The sequence below is a fragment of the Annulohypoxylon truncatum genome (assembly GCF_022578515.1).
Source record: "Annulohypoxylon truncatum strain CBS 140777 unplaced genomic scaffold F4807scaffold_11, whole genome shotgun sequence".
NCBI classification, from domain to species: Eukaryota; Fungi; Ascomycota; class Sordariomycetes; order Xylariales; family Hypoxylaceae; genus Annulohypoxylon; species Annulohypoxylon truncatum.
In genome coordinates, this window is record NW_025953797.1 from 40,425 (window position 1) to 58,810 (window position 18,386).

The 18,386-nt window shown below is 48.6% G+C and overlaps 7 protein-coding genes across 7 annotated transcripts; 3 read left to right on the forward strand and 4 right to left on the reverse strand.

The window, feature by feature from the left end:
- The first annotated feature begins 934 nt into the window (after nt 1–934).
- Nucleotides 935–3,206, forward strand: F4807DRAFT_420532 (GroES-like protein). The gene is made up of 3 exons (XM_047997494.1): nt 935–1,344; nt 1,442–1,812; nt 1,873–3,206. Exons 1-3 carry the CDS (start codon nt 1,234–1,236, stop codon nt 2,699–2,701), a joined length of 1,311 nt encoding a protein of 436 aa, XP_047855340.1. The 5' UTR covers nt 935–1,233; the 3' UTR covers nt 2,702–3,206.
- Nucleotides 3,207–4,981, reverse strand: F4807DRAFT_420535 (uncharacterized protein). The gene is made up of 2 exons (XM_047997495.1): nt 4,598–4,981; nt 3,207–4,513 (listed from the first exon to the last, which is right to left on the reverse strand). The coding sequence occupies exons 1-2, from the start codon at nt 4,869–4,871 to the stop codon at nt 3,570–3,572; spliced, it is 1,218 nt and encodes a 405-aa protein (XP_047855341.1). The 5' UTR covers nt 4,872–4,981; the 3' UTR covers nt 3,207–3,569.
- A 648-nt stretch (nt 4,982–5,629) lies between these two features.
- Nucleotides 5,630–7,526, forward strand: F4807DRAFT_40268 (uncharacterized protein). The gene has a single exon (XM_047996014.1). The coding sequence runs from the start codon at nt 5,746–5,748 to the stop codon at nt 7,354–7,356; it is 1,611 nt and encodes a 536-aa protein (XP_047855342.1). The 5' UTR covers nt 5,630–5,745; the 3' UTR covers nt 7,357–7,526.
- F4807DRAFT_40274 (uncharacterized protein) lies at nt 7,411–9,179 on the reverse strand. The gene has a single exon (XM_047996016.1). The coding sequence runs from the start codon at nt 8,455–8,457 to the stop codon at nt 7,465–7,467; it is 993 nt and encodes a 330-aa protein (XP_047855343.1). The 5' UTR covers nt 8,458–9,179; the 3' UTR covers nt 7,411–7,464.
- A 1,668-nt stretch (nt 9,180–10,847) lies between these two features.
- F4807DRAFT_40279 (cyclin-like protein) lies at nt 10,848–12,003 on the forward strand. Its single transcript, XM_047996018.1, has one exon. The coding sequence runs from the start codon at nt 10,961–10,963 to the stop codon at nt 11,969–11,971; it is 1,011 nt and encodes a 336-aa protein (XP_047855344.1). The 5' UTR covers nt 10,848–10,960; the 3' UTR covers nt 11,972–12,003.
- A 741-nt stretch (nt 12,004–12,744) lies between these two features.
- Nucleotides 12,745–14,040, reverse strand: F4807DRAFT_459051 (uncharacterized protein; the record flags this gene model as incomplete). Its single annotated transcript, XM_048001300.1, has 2 exons — nt 12,745–13,446; nt 13,597–14,040. 2 exons carry the CDS (start codon nt 14,038–14,040, stop codon nt 12,745–12,747), a joined length of 1,146 nt encoding a protein of 381 aa, XP_047855345.1.
- A 1,179-nt stretch (nt 14,041–15,219) lies between these two features.
- On the reverse strand, nt 15,220–17,432 carry F4807DRAFT_459052 (phosphate permease; the record flags this gene model as incomplete). The annotated part of the gene is made up of 3 exons (XM_048001301.1): nt 15,220–16,254; nt 16,305–16,845; nt 16,897–17,432. The coding sequence occupies 3 exons, from the start codon at nt 17,430–17,432 to the stop codon at nt 15,220–15,222; spliced, it is 2,112 nt and encodes a 703-aa protein (XP_047855346.1).
- Between the last annotated feature and the right edge of the window lie 954 nt (nt 17,433–18,386).

The window sequence follows — 18,386 nt, forward strand, 5'->3', positions numbered from 1 at the left end:
GTCTTCCTCAACCTTCTAAGCAATCTACTGTATTGCCTCCTCCCGAATTTTAATATCAAAACGACGGCGAAATATCTCCCGCCTCTTTTGGCCAGTCGCGTCAGAACCAGCCCACAGTCTAGCCTCTTGGTGCAGCATTAGTGGAGCTACCACGATCGATTCCACTAACCTCCCAAAGAGGGTCCTGCCTAAGGATTATTCAGTCTCGAACCCGAAGCTCTTACTGCTTCGATATAACCTAATGCCGCGCTTGGGAGACGCTTCCGAATTCACCGCATCGAGAGCTCCTAAATCGAGCCGGTACTCGGTGATATTATCATATATGCCACCCATCGTTTAGGATGAGACAATCTATAGCATGTCTAGCTTCCGATGAAGCCGTCATTTTATCATCATGCTAGCGGGATTTGTCCAATTGCTGTCATCTCTAGGTCGCGAAACAATAATAAGCACATTTCGTTGAAGGTAGGTCAAAATCTAACCTTAAATCCGTATAGTGCTGTTCTATACGTACCTACGTATGTGATACCACGTCTCGGCTCGCCAGCCTTGTCTACAAGTACCGTTGGTATAGGATGTATAGGTACGAGGCATGCAAGAAAGGACATCTACCACTACACACCTAATCTGAGACCCCTGGCGGCGCGCCTCGTTACCGGACTTGATGTGGTCACATCAACGCTAGCTTCTTGCATATGATTTCCCGAAAGTGCCATCTATGCTTCTCAAGATAACTTGTTGATCTTTGACTGGACCTGGAAAATTTCACACAATACTTCACAAGTCTACGAACCCTTGTATCTGCTCCGATCTCATGATTTGCCTGGCAATAATCAACATCGATTTACACATGTAACTTGCTAGGCATTTCCTCATGTTCGGATACATAAGGGAGTGGGGGTCCTCGCGAATTCTAGGTACCGTATTCTCTTACATCCATATCTCTATCACGGATTCTCACCTCCTGTATATGGGTATTCGTTTTGTCAGGAGAATCAAGGCACGTTAGTTTGGCTTGATCTATCCCCTTCATAATCTCATATTATCCCGCGAGTTATCAAACGACCTACCCTTTCCAGCTCAAGCTCCCTTGCCAATTACCCCCAAATCTTGCTACTATCCTCCGCGCTCCAATATAAACCCCATAATCTAAAGCCTTTAAGACACTTATTAGCTTCAGTTTTCAGTCTATATCCCACCTCATCCCGCGCTACTAGACGTCATCACTTGACAATGGCGCCCTCCGCAATGGCTGATATCGCACCAATGCAGTTACCCGTTTACTCGAAACATTCGAACAAGGTCAATGCTTCCGTTTTGCATGGGCCTCGAGATCTTCGATTGGTGAGCCCTACCTGCTGTCACGATCAAAACGTTGCATTAGATGCAGAGTCTCCATATTCTGCCGCTTTCATATGGGTAACTAACCTTAACTCAATAGGAAGTGAGAAATATCGAGGAGCCAGGCCCTGGTGAGCTACAAATTGCTGTCAAGTCCACGGGCATCTGTGGCTCAGATGTCTCCTACTACAAGAAGTTCGCCAATGGAGATTTGTGCGCTTGTGCTCCACTCTCCCTAGGACACGAATCGTCCGGCATGGTGGTGGCTATCGGGCCCCAAGTCAATGGATTTAGAGTTGGTGACCGTGTCGCCTTAGAGGTTGGTGTCCCATGTGGCCAATGTGGTATCTGCAGACAAGGCAGGTATAACCTGTGCAAGAGGATGCGATTCAGGAGTAGTGCCAAAAGTGTCCCCCACTACCAGGGGACTCTCCAGGAGAGGATAAATCATCCGGCCAATTGGTGCCATAAGTATGATCTATGCCCAATTATTACCTTCATATATCCATCATTAACATTTATATATCTCAGGCTTCCCGAGCATGTCTCCTTTGAGGCTGCCGCTCTTCTTGAGCCGCTCTCTGTTGCGATTCATGCTGTAAATCGTGCCAGTCCCGCGCCGGGCTCTACGGCTCTAGTTATCGGTGCTGGAACAGTAGGTCTTCTGACTGCCGCCATGGCGCGACAGTCTGGTTGCACATCTGTCACTATCACTGATATAGACGCTGGGCGTGTTAACTATGCCGTGGAAAAGGGCTTCGCCACCCACGGCTTTGTTGTCCCTCAACCACTACATACGTCATCTAGTGGCTCATCCATCTTCACGAATTCTGGAAGTTCTACTCCATTGGAACCTGGCACTATGACGCCCGCAAGCTTATTTCCCAGCACCATTCATGACCAACTTGGATGTGCTAAAAGTCTGGCGTCGGAAATCCTCTCCTTAACAAAAGTTCCGCCTAATTTGCGGGATGAGGACGAAGACGAGGGAGTCGACGTAACGTTTGAGTGCACTGGCAAGGAGGCATGTATGCATACGAGTTTGTACGCTACTCGACCCGGTGGTAAGGTCATCATGGTTGGCATGGGTACTCCGATACAGACTCTCCCGATGTCTGCCGCACACCTCAGAGAAGTGGATATCCTAGGAATTTTCCGATACGCAAACACTTACGGGACTGGCGTGAGATTACTCTCTACTCAAGGACACGGCGGGGTAGGCTTCGCTTTTCCAAACCTGGACGACATGGTAACCCATAAGTTCAAAGGCCTTGGTGCTGCGAAAAAGGCGTTCGACCTTGCTGGCAAAACTATGGATGATGACGGTAATCTTGTATTGAAAGTCGTCATCGAGGTCTAGTGTTCGCCTATTCCATAGCTTGCGATATACAGGCTAGTGTTAGGATCTCGAATACCCTTCTCATGACCACTTCCTTTTACAGATTCTTAGCAGCGGTATAGAATATTGACGAAGAAATGGAAAGCATAAAGACGCGGGTGGCATTGCACTGATGATTCGGGGAAGCATAGCTTTTTTATGAGCGGCTCGGATGCCCGGTAATGAAAAGTATTACTGCAAATTAGAACCGAGGCGCAAACCTGACATCGGTTCGCTGGCTGGTCCCAGATAATTTTCCTTGGTCGTTTCTCTTGTGCTTCCATTATGTTACATATTACATTCCCATCACGGCAATGCATGAGATTGGGTAGACCGGAGCCCTTAAGGCCGGCTGGTGTGGCACGAAACTGAACACTGACGGCATTCGCATTGGATGCAGATACGTACTATCCATGTCGTTTATGTCCCGACGATAGCGGCTATTATTAGTTAGGTAGTTACCTTATCTACCTATACTTCCTCAAATTAGAAGTTCATACCTATCCATTGTGGTGAAAACAAATAATGTCACGTAGCGTACCTCTGTATCTACCTGGTAGCCCTAATAGACCGCGACGTTTTATGAATTAGTCCATTATCATATAACTCGTAACTTTTCAGTTCGTCGTAAATAGTACGAGCCTTGGCATTTGCACGCACTCCTGTTGATATCAATCATACCCCTGTCGTAACTTGGTTTTGGGTGGCTGGCGTCCAACGCAACCCGCAACAAATTGGCTTGACCTAGCCTCTAAAACGCCTCTATCGCCTTGCAAATGCAGGGAATTTATGCTGCGAAGTATCCCATGTCTCGAATTTACGCCCCTCCGCCCTTTCTTGTTTGCACCTTCTAGATGGCAAGGTCTCCAGGGCCAGAGAAGTTGAAGCTAGAGCTTAGTGCCGAGTTTTCCAGCATCTTCTTAGTGTGGGACTTAGCACTCTCTACGATGCCGTACTTCTTACCGGCATCTCGAGCTTCGGTAATGCTCTCCATCACATTGTCCAATAGCTCCATCAGGTGTACGTCGTTTGCCTCGCTAAGCATCTCTTGCTCGTAAGCCTGCTTGTCGGATGGTACTAGAAGCGACATTCGGCTAACGAGTGCCTGGATAGATCGGAGAATCGTGTGCGAGGGGACCGTGTATTGTGCTTCAGAAAGGTTTGTCGCGTTGTTGGGGGAAAGATATGAGGGAGGAAGTCGTTCAAGGTATGTTATCAGAAGATTAACTCGGGACTGTAGCATCTTGATGGCATTTGCCTTGGCGTTGAGCGCTGCTATCATCTCCTCATCCTCTTTCTCCAGTACGAAATCAACGGATTTTCCCTGGTCCGTGTTTCCGGCTGCGCCAGCCTTCAGAGGCTGCTTGCCCTTCGGATCCGCCTCGGCTGTTGGCTTAGAACTTGTCTTCTTCTCGACCACCGTTGCATTTCCGGCACCGCGGGCTACAAAATCCATACTGATCATCTCCGCCTCTCCAGTCTCAACAGAATAGGGTAATTCTCTGAACTTTAGCTTCAGAGGTGGATCACCATCTCGCATCTCCTTGTCCTCACCCTGGTCTGCTTTCGGTTCATCCGCTTCGTAGTTAGACTCGTATATGGTCAAGGGCAGCTTGCTGCCAGCTGAGTGCTTAACGGCTTCTTCGGGGTGGAATGCAAGCAGGAGGGATGATTCGTTGTGCTCCGAAAGGATCCATTGGTGAATAGGTAGTATAGATGGAGTTGGACCACTCTTGGGCAATACTGTATACCAGCCGACAAGATCGAGTTGAGGAGACTTGTGTATTTGTTTCACTACAATTCCACTCACTGTCAGAAGCTATATTCCAGGGACAAACAGAGGAATATGCGCTTTCACCAAGGCAGGGAATAACTCACTCTGATCCAATCGCGTCGTAAACCAATCAGGTGTCAATATGATTTTGCCATGATCCTCTTCAGTTGCACACTCAAATGCATGCTCGATGGTAATTTCTCGACCATTCTGCTGCCCCAGCAAAGCACCAGCTATAGGACCTTCCTGCGCTCTCAAGGTGTGTCGTGTGATGTAATCGGAGATTGTGAGAAGAACAAGAGGATGGAGAACGGCCTGTAATCCAGAGTCCGAAGACTTCTGTGAGGAGAGCAGCGGGTTTGAATCCGCTGAACTCATTTTGTGAACGTTGGTAGAGGACAAAATGTGAGGGACAAGAAGAAAAGAGAGCGTGAGAGGAGTTGTTTGTGGGAGAGATATTGCAAGGCTGCAGCAGTACTAAGCTACTACTACTAGTACAGAATACCATGCTGTAGGTATCACCTTCCTTAATGCCCCGCGGTGGCCCGTGTGGGTCTTGTGGCACCCGGCGTCATATCGATAAGCTTTTCCTAGTACGGGGCCCGTCTTTCATGACACTTCTTTGAGCGGGTCCAGTGTGTCTCCCATCACGACACCTTCAATTTACATCTTCAATTTCCTGAAATATTCGGTACCCAGTGGTAATCCCTACCCGACGAAGTTAACTAGTAGGTTAACTCACTGATATGCCTTTTATCCTGCTATGTAAAAACATACCTAATCACTATTCAATTATCTCAGCTTCTTACCATTATCATATAATTATCGGCGATTTCAGCACTAGGCTGTCCATCTCAAACTAATCTTGGGGCTTTTCGAGAATTGCCATGAGGCTTTTTTCCTTAACAGCACATGTGAAGGCATGTTCAAGCGAACTTAACCTTTCCTTGTTCAATTTAATTATGCTTTTCCATGCTTGAGTGCAAACTACATTTGTACTCTCTGATTGCTCTTCCACCATCTACCCCTGAAAGAGACAAAATGAGATTCTGCATAGTGCAAGCTCTCTTTTTCGTGTCTTAGTTTCTCCCATTTGTGGTTTTCATATTGAAACTTCTTCTACTTACAAATATTCAAGTGACCTATCTCGTCATTTTCCCATCGGACCAGGCTCTTCAAACTGTCATGGCAGGTTACTCGTTCTAGTCGTACCAGCCAGTTCTAGACTTACGATTAGATCGGACTGCTCACGATGTCTACGAGCTTACGACCTCAGGTCCAGATGACGCAGTTGCCTAACAATAAGGGACATGTTGGCGGATGTCCTTCACTTTCTACCGCTCCCAACTCAGTCACACCTTCAAAGCGACCAGACGACGATGACGATATTCAGTTTATATCATCCCAGCCTGTTAAAAGGCAAAAGATGGCTGAGCACGTGGCCCAGAAACATAATATGCCTGTGATACCTATTGCTCCTACAATATCTGTTGCTATCCCACCTACTGAACTTAGAGACTCGGATAGACGAATTAGTACAGGCATGGTTGGGCTCCCTTCGGATATCAATGTCATGGAACTCACTTCTGCCCTGAGAGGAGTGTCACTTCCTGTGTTGGAGAAGTTCGTTCTCGACCAACCTTTCCGCAAGCCAAGACCTCCGAGCCCGCCAGAACTCTCACCTAAGCAGCTACCACAAACAGTAGTATCGGCGAGGCTCGATAGTAATGTCAACAAAAATGGTTCTAGAGACCCCAAATTTGATACAGCATCTGGAGCATACATGTCGACTAGCGATGGCTCAGTTGAGCCAAGAACCCCTACTCCAATCCCTATGACTCCAAACTCGACAACTGATGAGCTTCACGTTCTTAATACGCCAGCCAATCACATGAGCTCTTTTTCTCCGCCCCAAGTTATATTCCCTAAAGAACCCGATTCGAGAATTTCAGCTATGCCACCACCCCCTATACCAAGAACAGAGGTACCAAACGATCCCAAAGCTCTTTCGTCAAAGACTACTATTCAAAATACCCATCAAACCGACCCGATGAAGCATCCGTGTCAAGTCTGCGTCAGAATGCGACAGCATACGAACATTGCCCAGGCTCAGGGGTTTTCTATGCTACACCACAATATGCCACATCACATGATTCCACAGATGGCATGTCATCCTCCATATAGTCAACATTTTCATCCGCAAATGATGACCATGGGACCGGGTAATATGCATGCTTTTAGTCCGGGTTTCCCACAAGTCATGATGCCGATCCCCGGAAGCAATCTGGCTGCTCTTCCATCTCATATGACCAGTCCAATGCAGGTAACCCAGAACCAGGAGATGAACCCTCCGCCAAACCCCGAAAAGTCGGTTGATAAAATCCAACCTTCACCACCTTCGCCGCCGCCTCCATCAGCACCAGAATCAGCACCGGCAGTAGCAGCAGCAGGGATTGACGAATCTCCTACGGCATCGAACCCAGTGAAGCCACCAGTATCCCTAATTCAACCTACGTATCGCAAGCCTTCACCGAACCTGATTGTGGATGTTGCAGAGACTTGCCAGGAGAAGTTCCCCTTTGAGGAAGTCGCTAAGAGACATAACGTGCCGGTAGGAAAAGTCTTCGATGTCTTTGCAGCTATCATCCAGGTCCCGCTCTTACGTTGTCCTACTGATAGACGAAGAGCAGGGAGGCTTGCTACCTCACGCGTCAAGGAGTACACAAGGACCAAGAAAGCAATACAGGAAACTGGTGGTCAGAGTAATTCTGATTCCAAAGACGAGATAGTTGTGAAGCCGTCAGACGTTGCAGACCGTCTAGGCCAGGTAAATTTTCCGGACGGCTTCAGTCCCGAGGAATAATAACGATACAATTACGAAGATCGGAACATATTACATCGAAATCGAAGAGGGAATTTGCATGATCATGAGAAGCACAAAATTCATTTATGTATTCTGCTATTCTATCAACTACGCCGACGATATCCGGTCTTTAAAACTACGAAGGGGCCCCTTACCTATGACATTGACAGGTTTGCGTTTCTCGGCTAATTGTAACCACATGTCTTCATCTGAGTCGCCGTCGTCATCCAACGGGACGCGTACATTTGATCTAGTCGGAACAGCACGTAATCCCGAAGATTGGCTATTCGAGGTCGAAGGCCGACTGTTCTGCTCTTCTCCTGCGTACTTCACGGTAACATCAGATCTTTGATCTGAAAATTGGCCGAGATTTAGTCCGTTAGCAACTTTGCTAGTCCGTCGGAGATGGGGCTTTTCTACTTGCTCATCGAATACCACTACATTCTCCCGCGGACCGGAATACGGTTTGTTGGTGCGAAGTCGAGGGGGTCCAGAGATCTTGGGCTGTTCCTTTTCTTCTTCTGGAAGCCGGTTAAAATACTCCTTTTTAGTTGTACGCAGCCGCGGCGGGCCCGAGATCGGGTTTTCGGTCGGGGTTTCGACGATAGCCGCCGTAGTAGACGTGGCGGGAGCTATCTTCTTGATTCGACTACTCCCCGACCTGTTCCACTCTTCTTCTCCCCACACACACTTACCGTTTATCCACTTGCTCGTAATTTTCGGCGACATCCTGTGGTTACCGCCGCCCGGGAACTCAACGTCCGCAGAAAAGCCCGTGGTCTTCACTTCGCCGATCTCTCGATTCACAGTATTGCTCATCTTTTGCATGCACTCGAGCAGCCTCCGGGCCTCCTTCGATTCGTTGACACGTTTGTCCGCTATCAGCTGCGCGACGAGCTCTTCATGACGGCTTTTATGCTCGCGGCTGAGCTGATTTTTCTTGAAATCCGAATCACACTCGACACACGAATCGTTGAGATGCTGGCGGGGGGCGTCGGATTTTGGATTTGGGCATGGCTTCTGTTGACCTTTCTTGCAGCGCTGCGTGTAGTGAGTTAAGACGTGGCCGCAGGCCATCTTTGTTTGATTTCCTCTACACATATTTAGGTATTTTTACGTAAGTCTGATTATTAAGAGACGGGCTATTTCACTCTAGAGTTGCAATATGAGATTAGAGTGAAATGTTGTCGTCTGAGGTTTGAGCACCCCCTAAAACTCCTATTTCCTTGGATTTCTAGATTGTTAAATAAGAGGCTGCTAGTAGGATAATGGAATTGTTGTTCACAAACAGAGAACAATGTAGAAAGTAATCGCATCTATTGATTTCTTGGTCCAATGCTTTGTCTTGGGCGTCTTTGTCTATGGGGTCAACAAGTTTATTGTGAAATGACCTCTGATACTTAAGTTTTGTGAAGCCTTTTATGATATTCCATACAATCAAACAAAGCCCTTCAAATATGACTTCAATTTCTCTAAGTCTCACCCCAACTATGCAGTAATCGCTTTATGAAGGCGTAATGCACTTTTTGCTGGGGTATACCCCGTTTTGTGCTGCTAAGGTTAATAATTCTTATACAGCCAAATTCCTTAACTTGTCATACGTTGCTCTCTAGAGTAAGACAGTAGGGTATGATAATATCTGTAGCTGAATCATGCTTATGGTCCTCGCCTAGTGGGCCTTTCCCCTGTAATCGTAAAGTATGTCTGCGTCTTTACTATAACAGAGAGAAATTCCAGAAAGTGAAAGAGCTAATTTAGTTCGTAGACGAGCTTCTTGGTAGAGTCAGCGAGGGGAAAACTAAACTGCCGTGGTGTGCTGTAAGCACGATCCGTGAAATTGACATCCATGACATCTATCTCAACATTTGTAATATGCCCCAGCCCTTTCCCATACAGCGTCATCCTATCTATAGAAGTACGTCAGCATAATCTGGACCAGAAATTTGAAACCGGTAAAACTAATGCCGTTCGGAGGCCTTATCGAAGAGAAGCAAGTATATCCGTATAGGGTCCGGGTCGAAGGTACATAAATAGGAAATGAACGCGATAGGACGGGTCGCAGAACAAAGTTACCTAGGTGGATATAGATTTGTTGGCCAGAAAATGGATACGAGCTGAAAAGTCACGATTAGCGAGATGAGATTACAGATCTCAGTCGGTACAGCGGCGCGGACAGCCTGTCATAAAGTCCAGCTTAAGGGAATATTAAAAGGGTAACATCAAATTACTAGCTATGAACGTAATAAGGCACGTTAATTACCTACCTAGCAGGGGTATAATAAATTTGGGAATATGAAGTGGAAGTGGGCAGTTGGGGGTACGCGAGCCAACACCTTACCGGCAAATTCAGTCAGAGTTAGGGGGGAGTGCCAGCCTCCCGACTTCGGCAGCGGATCTCGCAACATATGTCCTATATCACACGGATCTGTCTTGGCAATCTATATGATGGCGGGATATAAGTAGCCTTTTCCAATGACGTGTTCGGAGACTTGAACCGTAATCGGAGTCCACGATCGAACTTCTATTCTGTCCTCTTCTAAAGGATTATAGAGTAGGCTGTAAGTCCCTTTCGGCATAGAAGCCGGCGGACCGGGAAATTCTTGTCGACTCGGGGAGCCGGAGATCCACCTCGTCGTTACACATACGAGTCTTATGTACAGCAGGGGTGATGACCCCCACGCTAAAGGGAGAGATGACACGCCTCGTACGGTGTATGGCGATTGTCATCCGGCCTCGAAATTATCCCATATTTGTTCCATGGCCATTCTCGCCCCGGTTGTGAATTCGACAAGGACCGAATATGCACAACACGCTCAGGCTGGTGCCGAAACTGGTTTTAATGGCCCAGAAGAGGTTACCCAAGTGTTTTGCATATTGATACGCACTTCCCCCTGATAGCGAGTGCCGGCTGTAGATATGGCTTCGTTTGATTGGTAAATTCTATGCTTATAACGGAAAGCATAAAGTGTATCCACAGATTGGCGAGCGTTGCCAAGATCTACAAGGGCGTAAGATCCCTAGTCGTCAACCTTCACGATAGCTTTGTACCGTGACTTCTGCGACGATCAAGGAACATGCTAAGAAATGTAGCCTCTCATGTAGGTAGGGCAAGACTGTTGCAACAACCGACCAGGGTACCAGGTGGCAAAGTAGCTAGGATGGATAACGCCGCGGATGCGACTGATTGCATGAAGCCACTCGGATCCCTGAGATTTGCATGACGATAATAAAGTGAAGCGACAACGAAGAAGGCGGAACGAAAAAGGAAGAGAATTCGTAGAAGAGGTGTGGGGGTTAATATGTTTGATGAAGTTGAGATCGTCAGAATTGGATTTGGGGCTTGGGGCTTAAGACTTGGGGCTCAAGCGGTTGTGGCGTTAGCTATGCCCCCTGTCCAACCCGGGGCCCCGGACTCCTGTTCCTTGCTAGCCTTACTAATTAGATGGGTCTAAGATAAGGCATCCTTGTAAATCTTATCGGCTCCCGGCAAGCTCAGCCTCAAGTCGAATTTTCGTAGCCTCGTATGACGTCCCTGAAGTAAATAATCCTAGGTATCTCAACCAAAGGAGGTTCATATCCCTCCCCCGAAGCCTAATTGCACACCATGGCGCACATGACGAACCCCCTCGCGACGCCCGACCAGCTGTATCAGCGGACGTCCTTCAGCGCGCTGCCCTCCGACCTACAAGATATCATCTTCTTCGCGACGCAAGTCCTGACGCAAGCCGCCGGCGTGCTCCTCCGCATCCCGCAGTCCGTCGCGGCGCAGGCCGGCGTCATCCTCGCGCGGTACTGGCTCATCGCCTCGCCCCTCTCCCACGAGTTCAGCGACGTCTCGGCCGCGGCCCTATTCCTCGTCGCCAAACTCAGCGCGCACCCATGCCCGCCCCGCGACGTCTGCAACGTATACGCGTACCTGCTCTCGGCCGCCTCTCCGCTATTCCGGGGGCAAAATAACAGCAGCAGCAACCAGAACAACAACAGCACACCTAATAATGCGAAAGATACGGACAAGGACCCGTCGTCGTATTACCTCTCCGAAAGCGCGTACGCCGCCTTCCGGTCGCGCATCCTCAGTCTCGAGGCGCGCATCCTGTACTCGCTGTCCTTCGACACGCACGTGGCGCTGCCGCACCCGCTCGCGGTGACGTACCTACAAGCTCTAGACTTCCTCTCTGCGGCGCCCAAGACGCGGATCGCGGCGCGCAGCGTCGCGTACCTGAACACGGCTTTGCTGAGCCCGCAGCTGCTGTACCTGACGCACCAGCCGAACGCGCTGGCGGTCGCGGCCGTGTACGCGGCGGCCCGCGACGTAGGGGCGAAGATTCCCGAGTGCGCCTGGTGGGAGGTCTTCGACGTCGACCGCGAGGAGCTCGGGTTTCTAGTCGTTGGTATGCGCAGCCTTGAGGGCTGGGTGCGTAGGCAGAGGGAGGATTACGAGGAGTTGGGGCAGGGGATGGTGACGCGTGCTTTTGTTGAGGGGGAGATGAGGAAGAGGGGTTTAAGGATCGGGAATGGGAGTGGTGGTGGTGTGGTTGAGGGCGGTGAGATGGAAGATGAAGAGACGGCTATGATGCGGAGCTTGGACGAGAAGGCTGCGCAATTGGAAGAATGATGCGCGTGTGTGCGTGCCTATCTACCTAGGTATGTAGTTCACGTTTATTTAATGAGGCTCAGTTTAAGGGAAGTCAAATAACTGCCATCTTCCATCGCAGACTGTACGTCTGCGTGTACTATTTACGTAAACGCGTCCCATCCTAGGCCCTAGAAGGGCGTTTGTGGATAAGAGCGAGTAAAAAGGGGGTAGAAGAAGAGAAAGAGGGAATAGGAAAGGGATAGAGTACATGAAGCCTGATCCTGCGCGCCCATGAAAACCATTCGCGAATTTCGTATCGTCAGACCGTCCCCCATGTCCATTGCCGAGAAAACTCGCATCCCCCCTGCTAGGTCAGTTGCCTAGTGTAACTCTCCATTCATGTCTCCCGTCAACATACGTTTCCGCCACGGGGATGGTGCAAATCGAAAAGCTATGTGAATCATTGGTGGGCCCTAAAGAACACAATGTTAGTCCCAATTAGTCGAGGCACCTATTTTCGGGGCTCATCGCATGCATACCTTCTTCTGTTCGGACCACATCGACGTTGTTAGAAATCCTTTAGGGATGCCATTATGATTAGCAAATTGCTCTAGCAGCACGATCAACCATCAGGTCATATGGTATGATTCTGTGCTAGCGAGCCCGTTGCGTCGAGTCTACTCCGAGTCGGATATCACGATGACTTCGGCCCCCTTAGGTTCATCCTCCATATCCTCATCCGAATCTTCTGAGCCATCCGAATCTTCTGAGCCGTCCGAGTCTTCTGACTGTTCTGAGTCCTCAGAATACTCCTAGTACTCTGGGTTGTCCGAATCGTCCGATTCTCCCGGATACAACAGCTCATATGGGTCTGCCAGTTCGGCCTGCTGAGTATACTCAACGAATGCCTTGGTTTGCTGAGTCATTCTCATTGAGTGGTATGCTCGATGCATGTTGTATTCAGCGAATGCGCGTTCGATGACTCCAATCGGATCTCTAGTACCAATTGCAATCTTATGAGCTGCTTCTCCCTGCACCTTCAAGAACTTGCACCCGAGGCTGAAATGGAGCCATTGTGCGACGTTCTTGATCTTGTCAATGAGATACGCCATCTTCTCATCATTGAGCACTCGGCAGAGGACGACACAGGCGTCGGCGATCAACGTGATGTCTCGGGTTTTCGGCTTAATACTGTGCATAGCGTATGCCTCGAGGAAATTAGCGTACAATCCGAATAGCGACTCGTCGGTGATTCCCATTTCCAAGGCTCCGTCTGAAATTAATAGTGCACAGGCTTCCTCGATTTCGCACTCGTGTGGGAGCTTCATGCCAGGAAGATTCTTACGAAACCACTTGAGAACTACTTCAAGAGTGGCCTCGTAGATGCTATGGGCTGTCTGGGCGAGTGTATTCTCGCACATTCCGAGAAACTCCACTTCGGGGCAGCCTTTGAGGGCCTGCTTCAATTTTCTCTGGCCAGGATCGGCTACGCCAATGGTAGATCGCAATTCCTCCTACAATAACATATCGTTAGTTTATAACGTCTGCACTGATCTGAACTTCTTCAAGAATCTGAGACTTTGCGTACACAGCCACCGAGCAGACGCGGAATCATTATATTCGGGTAAATATAAAAGAAATGCATGACGAGATAAGCTACTTACGATGAGTCTCACGAAGTGGGGATGAAGAGGGCCTGGATAACCAAATGGTCGGATGAAGACTTCACCACCATCAGGGCCGAAAGGGATGCTCGCCATTTCATTCATGCCTACGGTGACATGTCGGGCATATATGCCGCCGATTTGAGGAGGCTGAGGTTCCTCTGTTAAAGTCAATAGATTTGTGAAGAGAACTCGCAGGTTCTCTTGAGCACACTTCTCGAAGCTTTGGAGATCAGGATCAGTAGCATATGCATCCCAGTCTGATTGATCAGGTGGAGCGGCCTGTTGAGCTTGTGCTCGAGACGGTTCTGCTTCAGGCTCACGCTGAGAGATGTTCGCATTCGCCGCGCGTTGTGCTTCCGCGCGTTGTGCTTCCGCGGCTTGCTGTCTCGCGAGCTGTCGGCGGCGATTCCGTCTTGCTCGTGCCCCAGCTCCTCTAGGCATATTGAGGTCCTTGAGGGTAACTGTGTTACGAAGGGTTCTGAGAGGGAAAAAGATGGAAGATGGAAGATGGAAGATGGGAAGTAGAAGGTAGAAGGTAAAAAGTGGGAGGAGAGGTGACGGTAGGAGGGAAAAACATTGAGGAAAAGAACCTTGGGAATTCTTAGTTTAGCTTAATTCACAAGCGGGGCCAAGGAAAGAATAGAATTGGATAGTTCGTAACCATCGTCGGCTTTGAAGGTGGCGTCGCGACAGGTCGGCATACTATACATTGAAATCACGATGTCATAACGGAGTCTAAAGGGGGTGCGCCTGCCATCTGTGCTATAACATTCTCGCATACACGACATCATACTGGGTCTGTCCTACAAAGAATAATAAGTTAATTTTATTCAAACTTTTTATCAGGATCAACGAGGAAGGGGTGTTTGGCTATAGATTGAAGTCCTATACAAAAACATTGTTATGATCTAGCATGCTAATTACGCATACTCCCCATTTGGTCTGGCATCAATGATAGATACCTATATAGTGTCTGATCTACTAAATAACTGAACAATGTAAGATGGCCAGAAAATACATGATTTCATACTTGTGAAGTTCTCATTATTTCAGACTTATCCCATGTAGTATAAGAAGCAAAGCCCCTTTTCAGGGGAGCTAACTCCAACCTGTCCAAGAAGGGATTAACGTAAGACAAATAATGTCTACATATATATATTACCTATGCTACTAAGCGTCTAGACATCTGTTGATAAGTATTTGGATGAAACTGGAGAACGTAGTCGAATTATCTTTGCTATAATAAATACACATGTCTAAGAAAGGGGCTATTGATACAGAGTGTTAGTGTCAAGGAAACAATCAACATTAAGTTCCTAAGGTAAGAACTTGAGACTTAGTCAAATACCTCTCAAGGACAAGTCATTACCCGTAGCACGAGTGGCGTAGAAAAGTATAACGTCCACATGATCGTAGAAGATTCTCATATTTGAAGGCTTATAGAGCGCTTACATGTATAGGTATCTGGGTATATATATTTAAAATAAATAAATAGGGGCATCCCATATTCAACCCTAGCGCCACGCCCATGCTTAGCTCTATGATATAACGATAAAATTGCCTTGTGTCCTATATACAGTCGCATAATCCGTAAACCATGACCGAGAAACTGCTCACTATTCACTTTAGTAAACTCCCCACGTCCTGTAGCCGTATATTATCCATAGCAAGGGGATTTCCTCCTCTATCTATCCTACCCCAACCCGCTCCCCAACCAGGTAGCACGCCCGCACTCGCCACCACCGTGTCGCCGGACCCCGCGAACCCGGCCGTTGAGCTCGAGCTCGCGCCGCAATCGGTCGCGGTCGCTGTTCCTAGACGATTTCGATCGCGTTTCCAGAACATCCAGCCCCTATTCGCCATCTCGGAGTTCTGCGCCATGAATTCGGGCGTTGACATAATACCTGTGCGACTCCTAACCCGACCGTTCGTCGCTACTCGAGGATAAAAAAAGCCGGCCGGCCGGCCGCCCGAGAACGGGTTCCACCATCGCGATTTGGCGGGCGTCTCCATGAAGCTTCCGTTGCGGCCCGAATTATACGACGTCGGGGGTTCGCCCGCAAGTTCTTCGAGTGTGTATCCCTTCGTTTCGGGGATGAGAAGTGATGAGAGCGTGCCGCAGAGCATGAAAAGTGCGAATATCTGCATTAGTCGGTCGAGCCAAGGCGTACATTCCTTGCCGGAACACGGACTCGGCGCGTCTTTTGTGAGAAGTGGTAGTGAGATAACTTGCGCGACGATAGCCCCGACTTTGCCCATGGCTGCCGACAGCCCGTGACCGGAGGAGCGGTAGCGAGTCGGAAAACACTCACCGGGGACTATGAAGGTGGTTGTGTTGGGCCCGAAGTTAAAGAAGTAGTTTGCGATAACGTAGAGAGCCAGGAGGGCACCCTTGCTGAGGCTATTGTAAAGGAAGCCTAAAACACAAAATGTAATTGTGAGTATGACAAAGCCAATAATTTGAAGTGGTTTACGGCCGATGCTATCAATGGTAAAGATGGCGGTCCAATACCCCGGCAGAGAGCCTGCCACAACTAGAATAATCGTGCCGACTGCACTGTTGTATAATATGTGATAGAGTGAGTCTCCATCGGCATAACCAATTGCTCGTAACACTATTTGGTTATTCAAGCCTAAACCATAGAAGGCAAGGTCCTACATCAATATTAGATCGGCCTCGTAGAATAAAGGTGAATGATACCTACCAAAAAGAACCAGGATAGCGTTGTCCCCATTAGGACTTTGGCGTTCTTCCATTGCTTGAAGTATCTGTAAAGGTCGTGCCAGGAGGCCGAGGGTATGTTAAGCGCTGGTGCCGCAACCTTTTTCATCCTCGCTTGCATAACCTCGTCAACTTCTCCCTCTCCTTCGCTAGCCATGTATGCCTTGATATCGGCGGCCGCTTTCTCGACATCTTTGGCAACTTCGAATGTATATCTGGGCGTTTCGGGTATAGTAATGCGATAATAGAGCGCAAAACAGGCTGGAAGGGCCCCGACCCCCACAATTATACGCCAACAACGGTCAGCTGCTATCTGGCATGTATAGTCGCATTCATCGACTCCCGGCGCGTTATGAAAGGCGTCCTTGAAGGAGGCTGTGACGATTAAGGCCACGACTGCTGCCAGCAATTGACCCATTCCTTGCATCGAGAATACAGCCGCCATCATAGCACCGCGCCATCTCGTAGGGGCAAACTCCGACGTAATTACGGCGCTTAGGGGATAGTCACCGCCTATACCGATCCTAATTATGTGTTTAGTATAGTACTGTTATATACTGGTGGTCTTAACCTACCCCATCATGACTCTCCAAAAAGTCATCAATCCAGTGAAGCTTACAGATTGGGAGGCAGCAACCAAGCAACAAGACATGGTCGAGAATACGATAATACCTAGTTCAACTCCATACATTCTCCTTCGCCCGAACCTGTCTGCCATCCATCCAAATAAGACTTGGCCGATGATAATACCCGCACTTGTCGATGCCTTTAGAGCTTGACTGACAGGGGTCGGTAAACGCCCGTAATTTCCTCCATACCCATCTCTCGCGTTCGACGGAGGGCCATGCCAGAATACGACGCCGAGTAGTGTTGTTACAAGGTTTATGGCGAATATGTCGTACGAATCTAGGAAGAAACCTATACCAGCAACCAGCACAGCCCTTACATGGTACATGCCAAAGGGGACTTTATCAATCTCCGACAGCGCGAGTCGTCGTCTAAGGTTGGGATCTTGGATGTGACTGAAATCGTTGAAGAAGTTGTGAAAGGCCCGGTTGCCGCCATATGTCCGATCATACGTCGCCGGAGTCATCGGCTCCGGCGTGGGCATCCTCGAAAGTTTGGTGATCTGAGCCTGTCTTAACAGTTGTGTGTTCTAGGCTGTAAAAAGAGGATAAGAGCATCCATGGATATCTCCTAATAGATGGTACAAGTGGTGACTCGATGCCAATCCGGGTTATTCATGGTGTCGTAGGTTTGACCGGTCCACCTAATGGAAGTGTACGATGCTGCCCTACGGAACACAAAATCTCATGACCGTCTCCTGTACGAGTCTCTGATCGTGTCACTGGAAAGAGAGGAACGTAGCCGATGATATAGCACGGGACGTGAGATTTAAAGTAGTACCTAATTTAGTAATAATTATACTTGAAAAGATAATAGAAGAAGGAAGAGGAACAGAGTCTTCCAATTCACTCGAAAGCTCGTGTATGTAGAGCCTCGTCGTAGCTAAGGTGGGGAGGATTTGATCTGACGCAGTCTGGAGATCGTCCCGGTAATTAAACGTTTTCTAGATGTTACACGGTCCCATCGACCCAATGGCGTGGGCTGGCTGGATGTCTCGGTACGTTCCTAGAATGCACCTAGGGGCTTGCGGGTTAGGCTGATACCATGACAGGATGTGATCCACCAATGCGGTGTAGGAAACGAAGGCGAATGCTAGAAGGGAAAGATGTAAGAGGCGTGATAATAAGAACGTGTTCCTAAACAAGCAATTCTAACTAGCTTCAAGTATCCCTGACGCTTCTTCAACGACCTTACCTATTCGTCGGCTAGTGCAACGCCTCATCGGATGGTTGTCAAAGACGTCGAAAGCGACAGGGTTTCAAAACGTAATGGGATATGCCGGGCAAGAATAAGTTATAACCTACCAACTGTCAACAATTTCGAAGTTTCATCATCACGCCCGTCTATTTGGACCACATGAGGGGTGTGATTGGTTATGTCTCCTAAACACGATGGGTAATCCGCCTAGTTAGAGTACGAAGAGTACGAAGGGTTGGCG

Bases quoted from the DNA above. Each gene is read 5' to 3' on its own strand.
- F4807DRAFT_40279 (XM_047996018.1), top strand. From the start codon at position 10,961: ATGGCGCACATGACGAACCCCCTCGCGACGCCCGACCAGCTGTATCAG.
- F4807DRAFT_420535 (XM_047997495.1), bottom strand. From the start codon at position 4,871: ATGAGTTCAGCGGATTCAAACCCGCTGCTCTCCTCACAGAAGTCTTCG. The intron at 4,514-4,597 runs GTGAGTTATTCC...GTGGAATTGTAG, and splicing joins TACGACGCGATTGGATCAGA to TGAAACAAATACACAAGTCT.
- F4807DRAFT_40268 (XM_047996014.1), top strand. From the start codon at position 5,746: ATGTCTACGAGCTTACGACCTCAGGTCCAGATGACGCAGTTGCCTAAC.
- F4807DRAFT_40274 (XM_047996016.1), bottom strand. From the start codon at position 8,457: ATGTGTAGAGGAAATCAAACAAAGATGGCCTGCGGCCACGTCTTAACT.
- F4807DRAFT_420532 (XM_047997494.1), top strand. From the start codon at position 1,234: ATGGCGCCCTCCGCAATGGCTGATATCGCACCAATGCAGTTACCCGTT. The intron at 1,345-1,441 runs GTGAGCCCTACC...TTAACTCAATAG, and splicing joins GGCCTCGAGATCTTCGATTG to GAAGTGAGAAATATCGAGGA. The intron at 1,813-1,872 runs GTATGATCTATG...TATATATCTCAG, and splicing joins CCGGCCAATTGGTGCCATAA to GCTTCCCGAGCATGTCTCCT.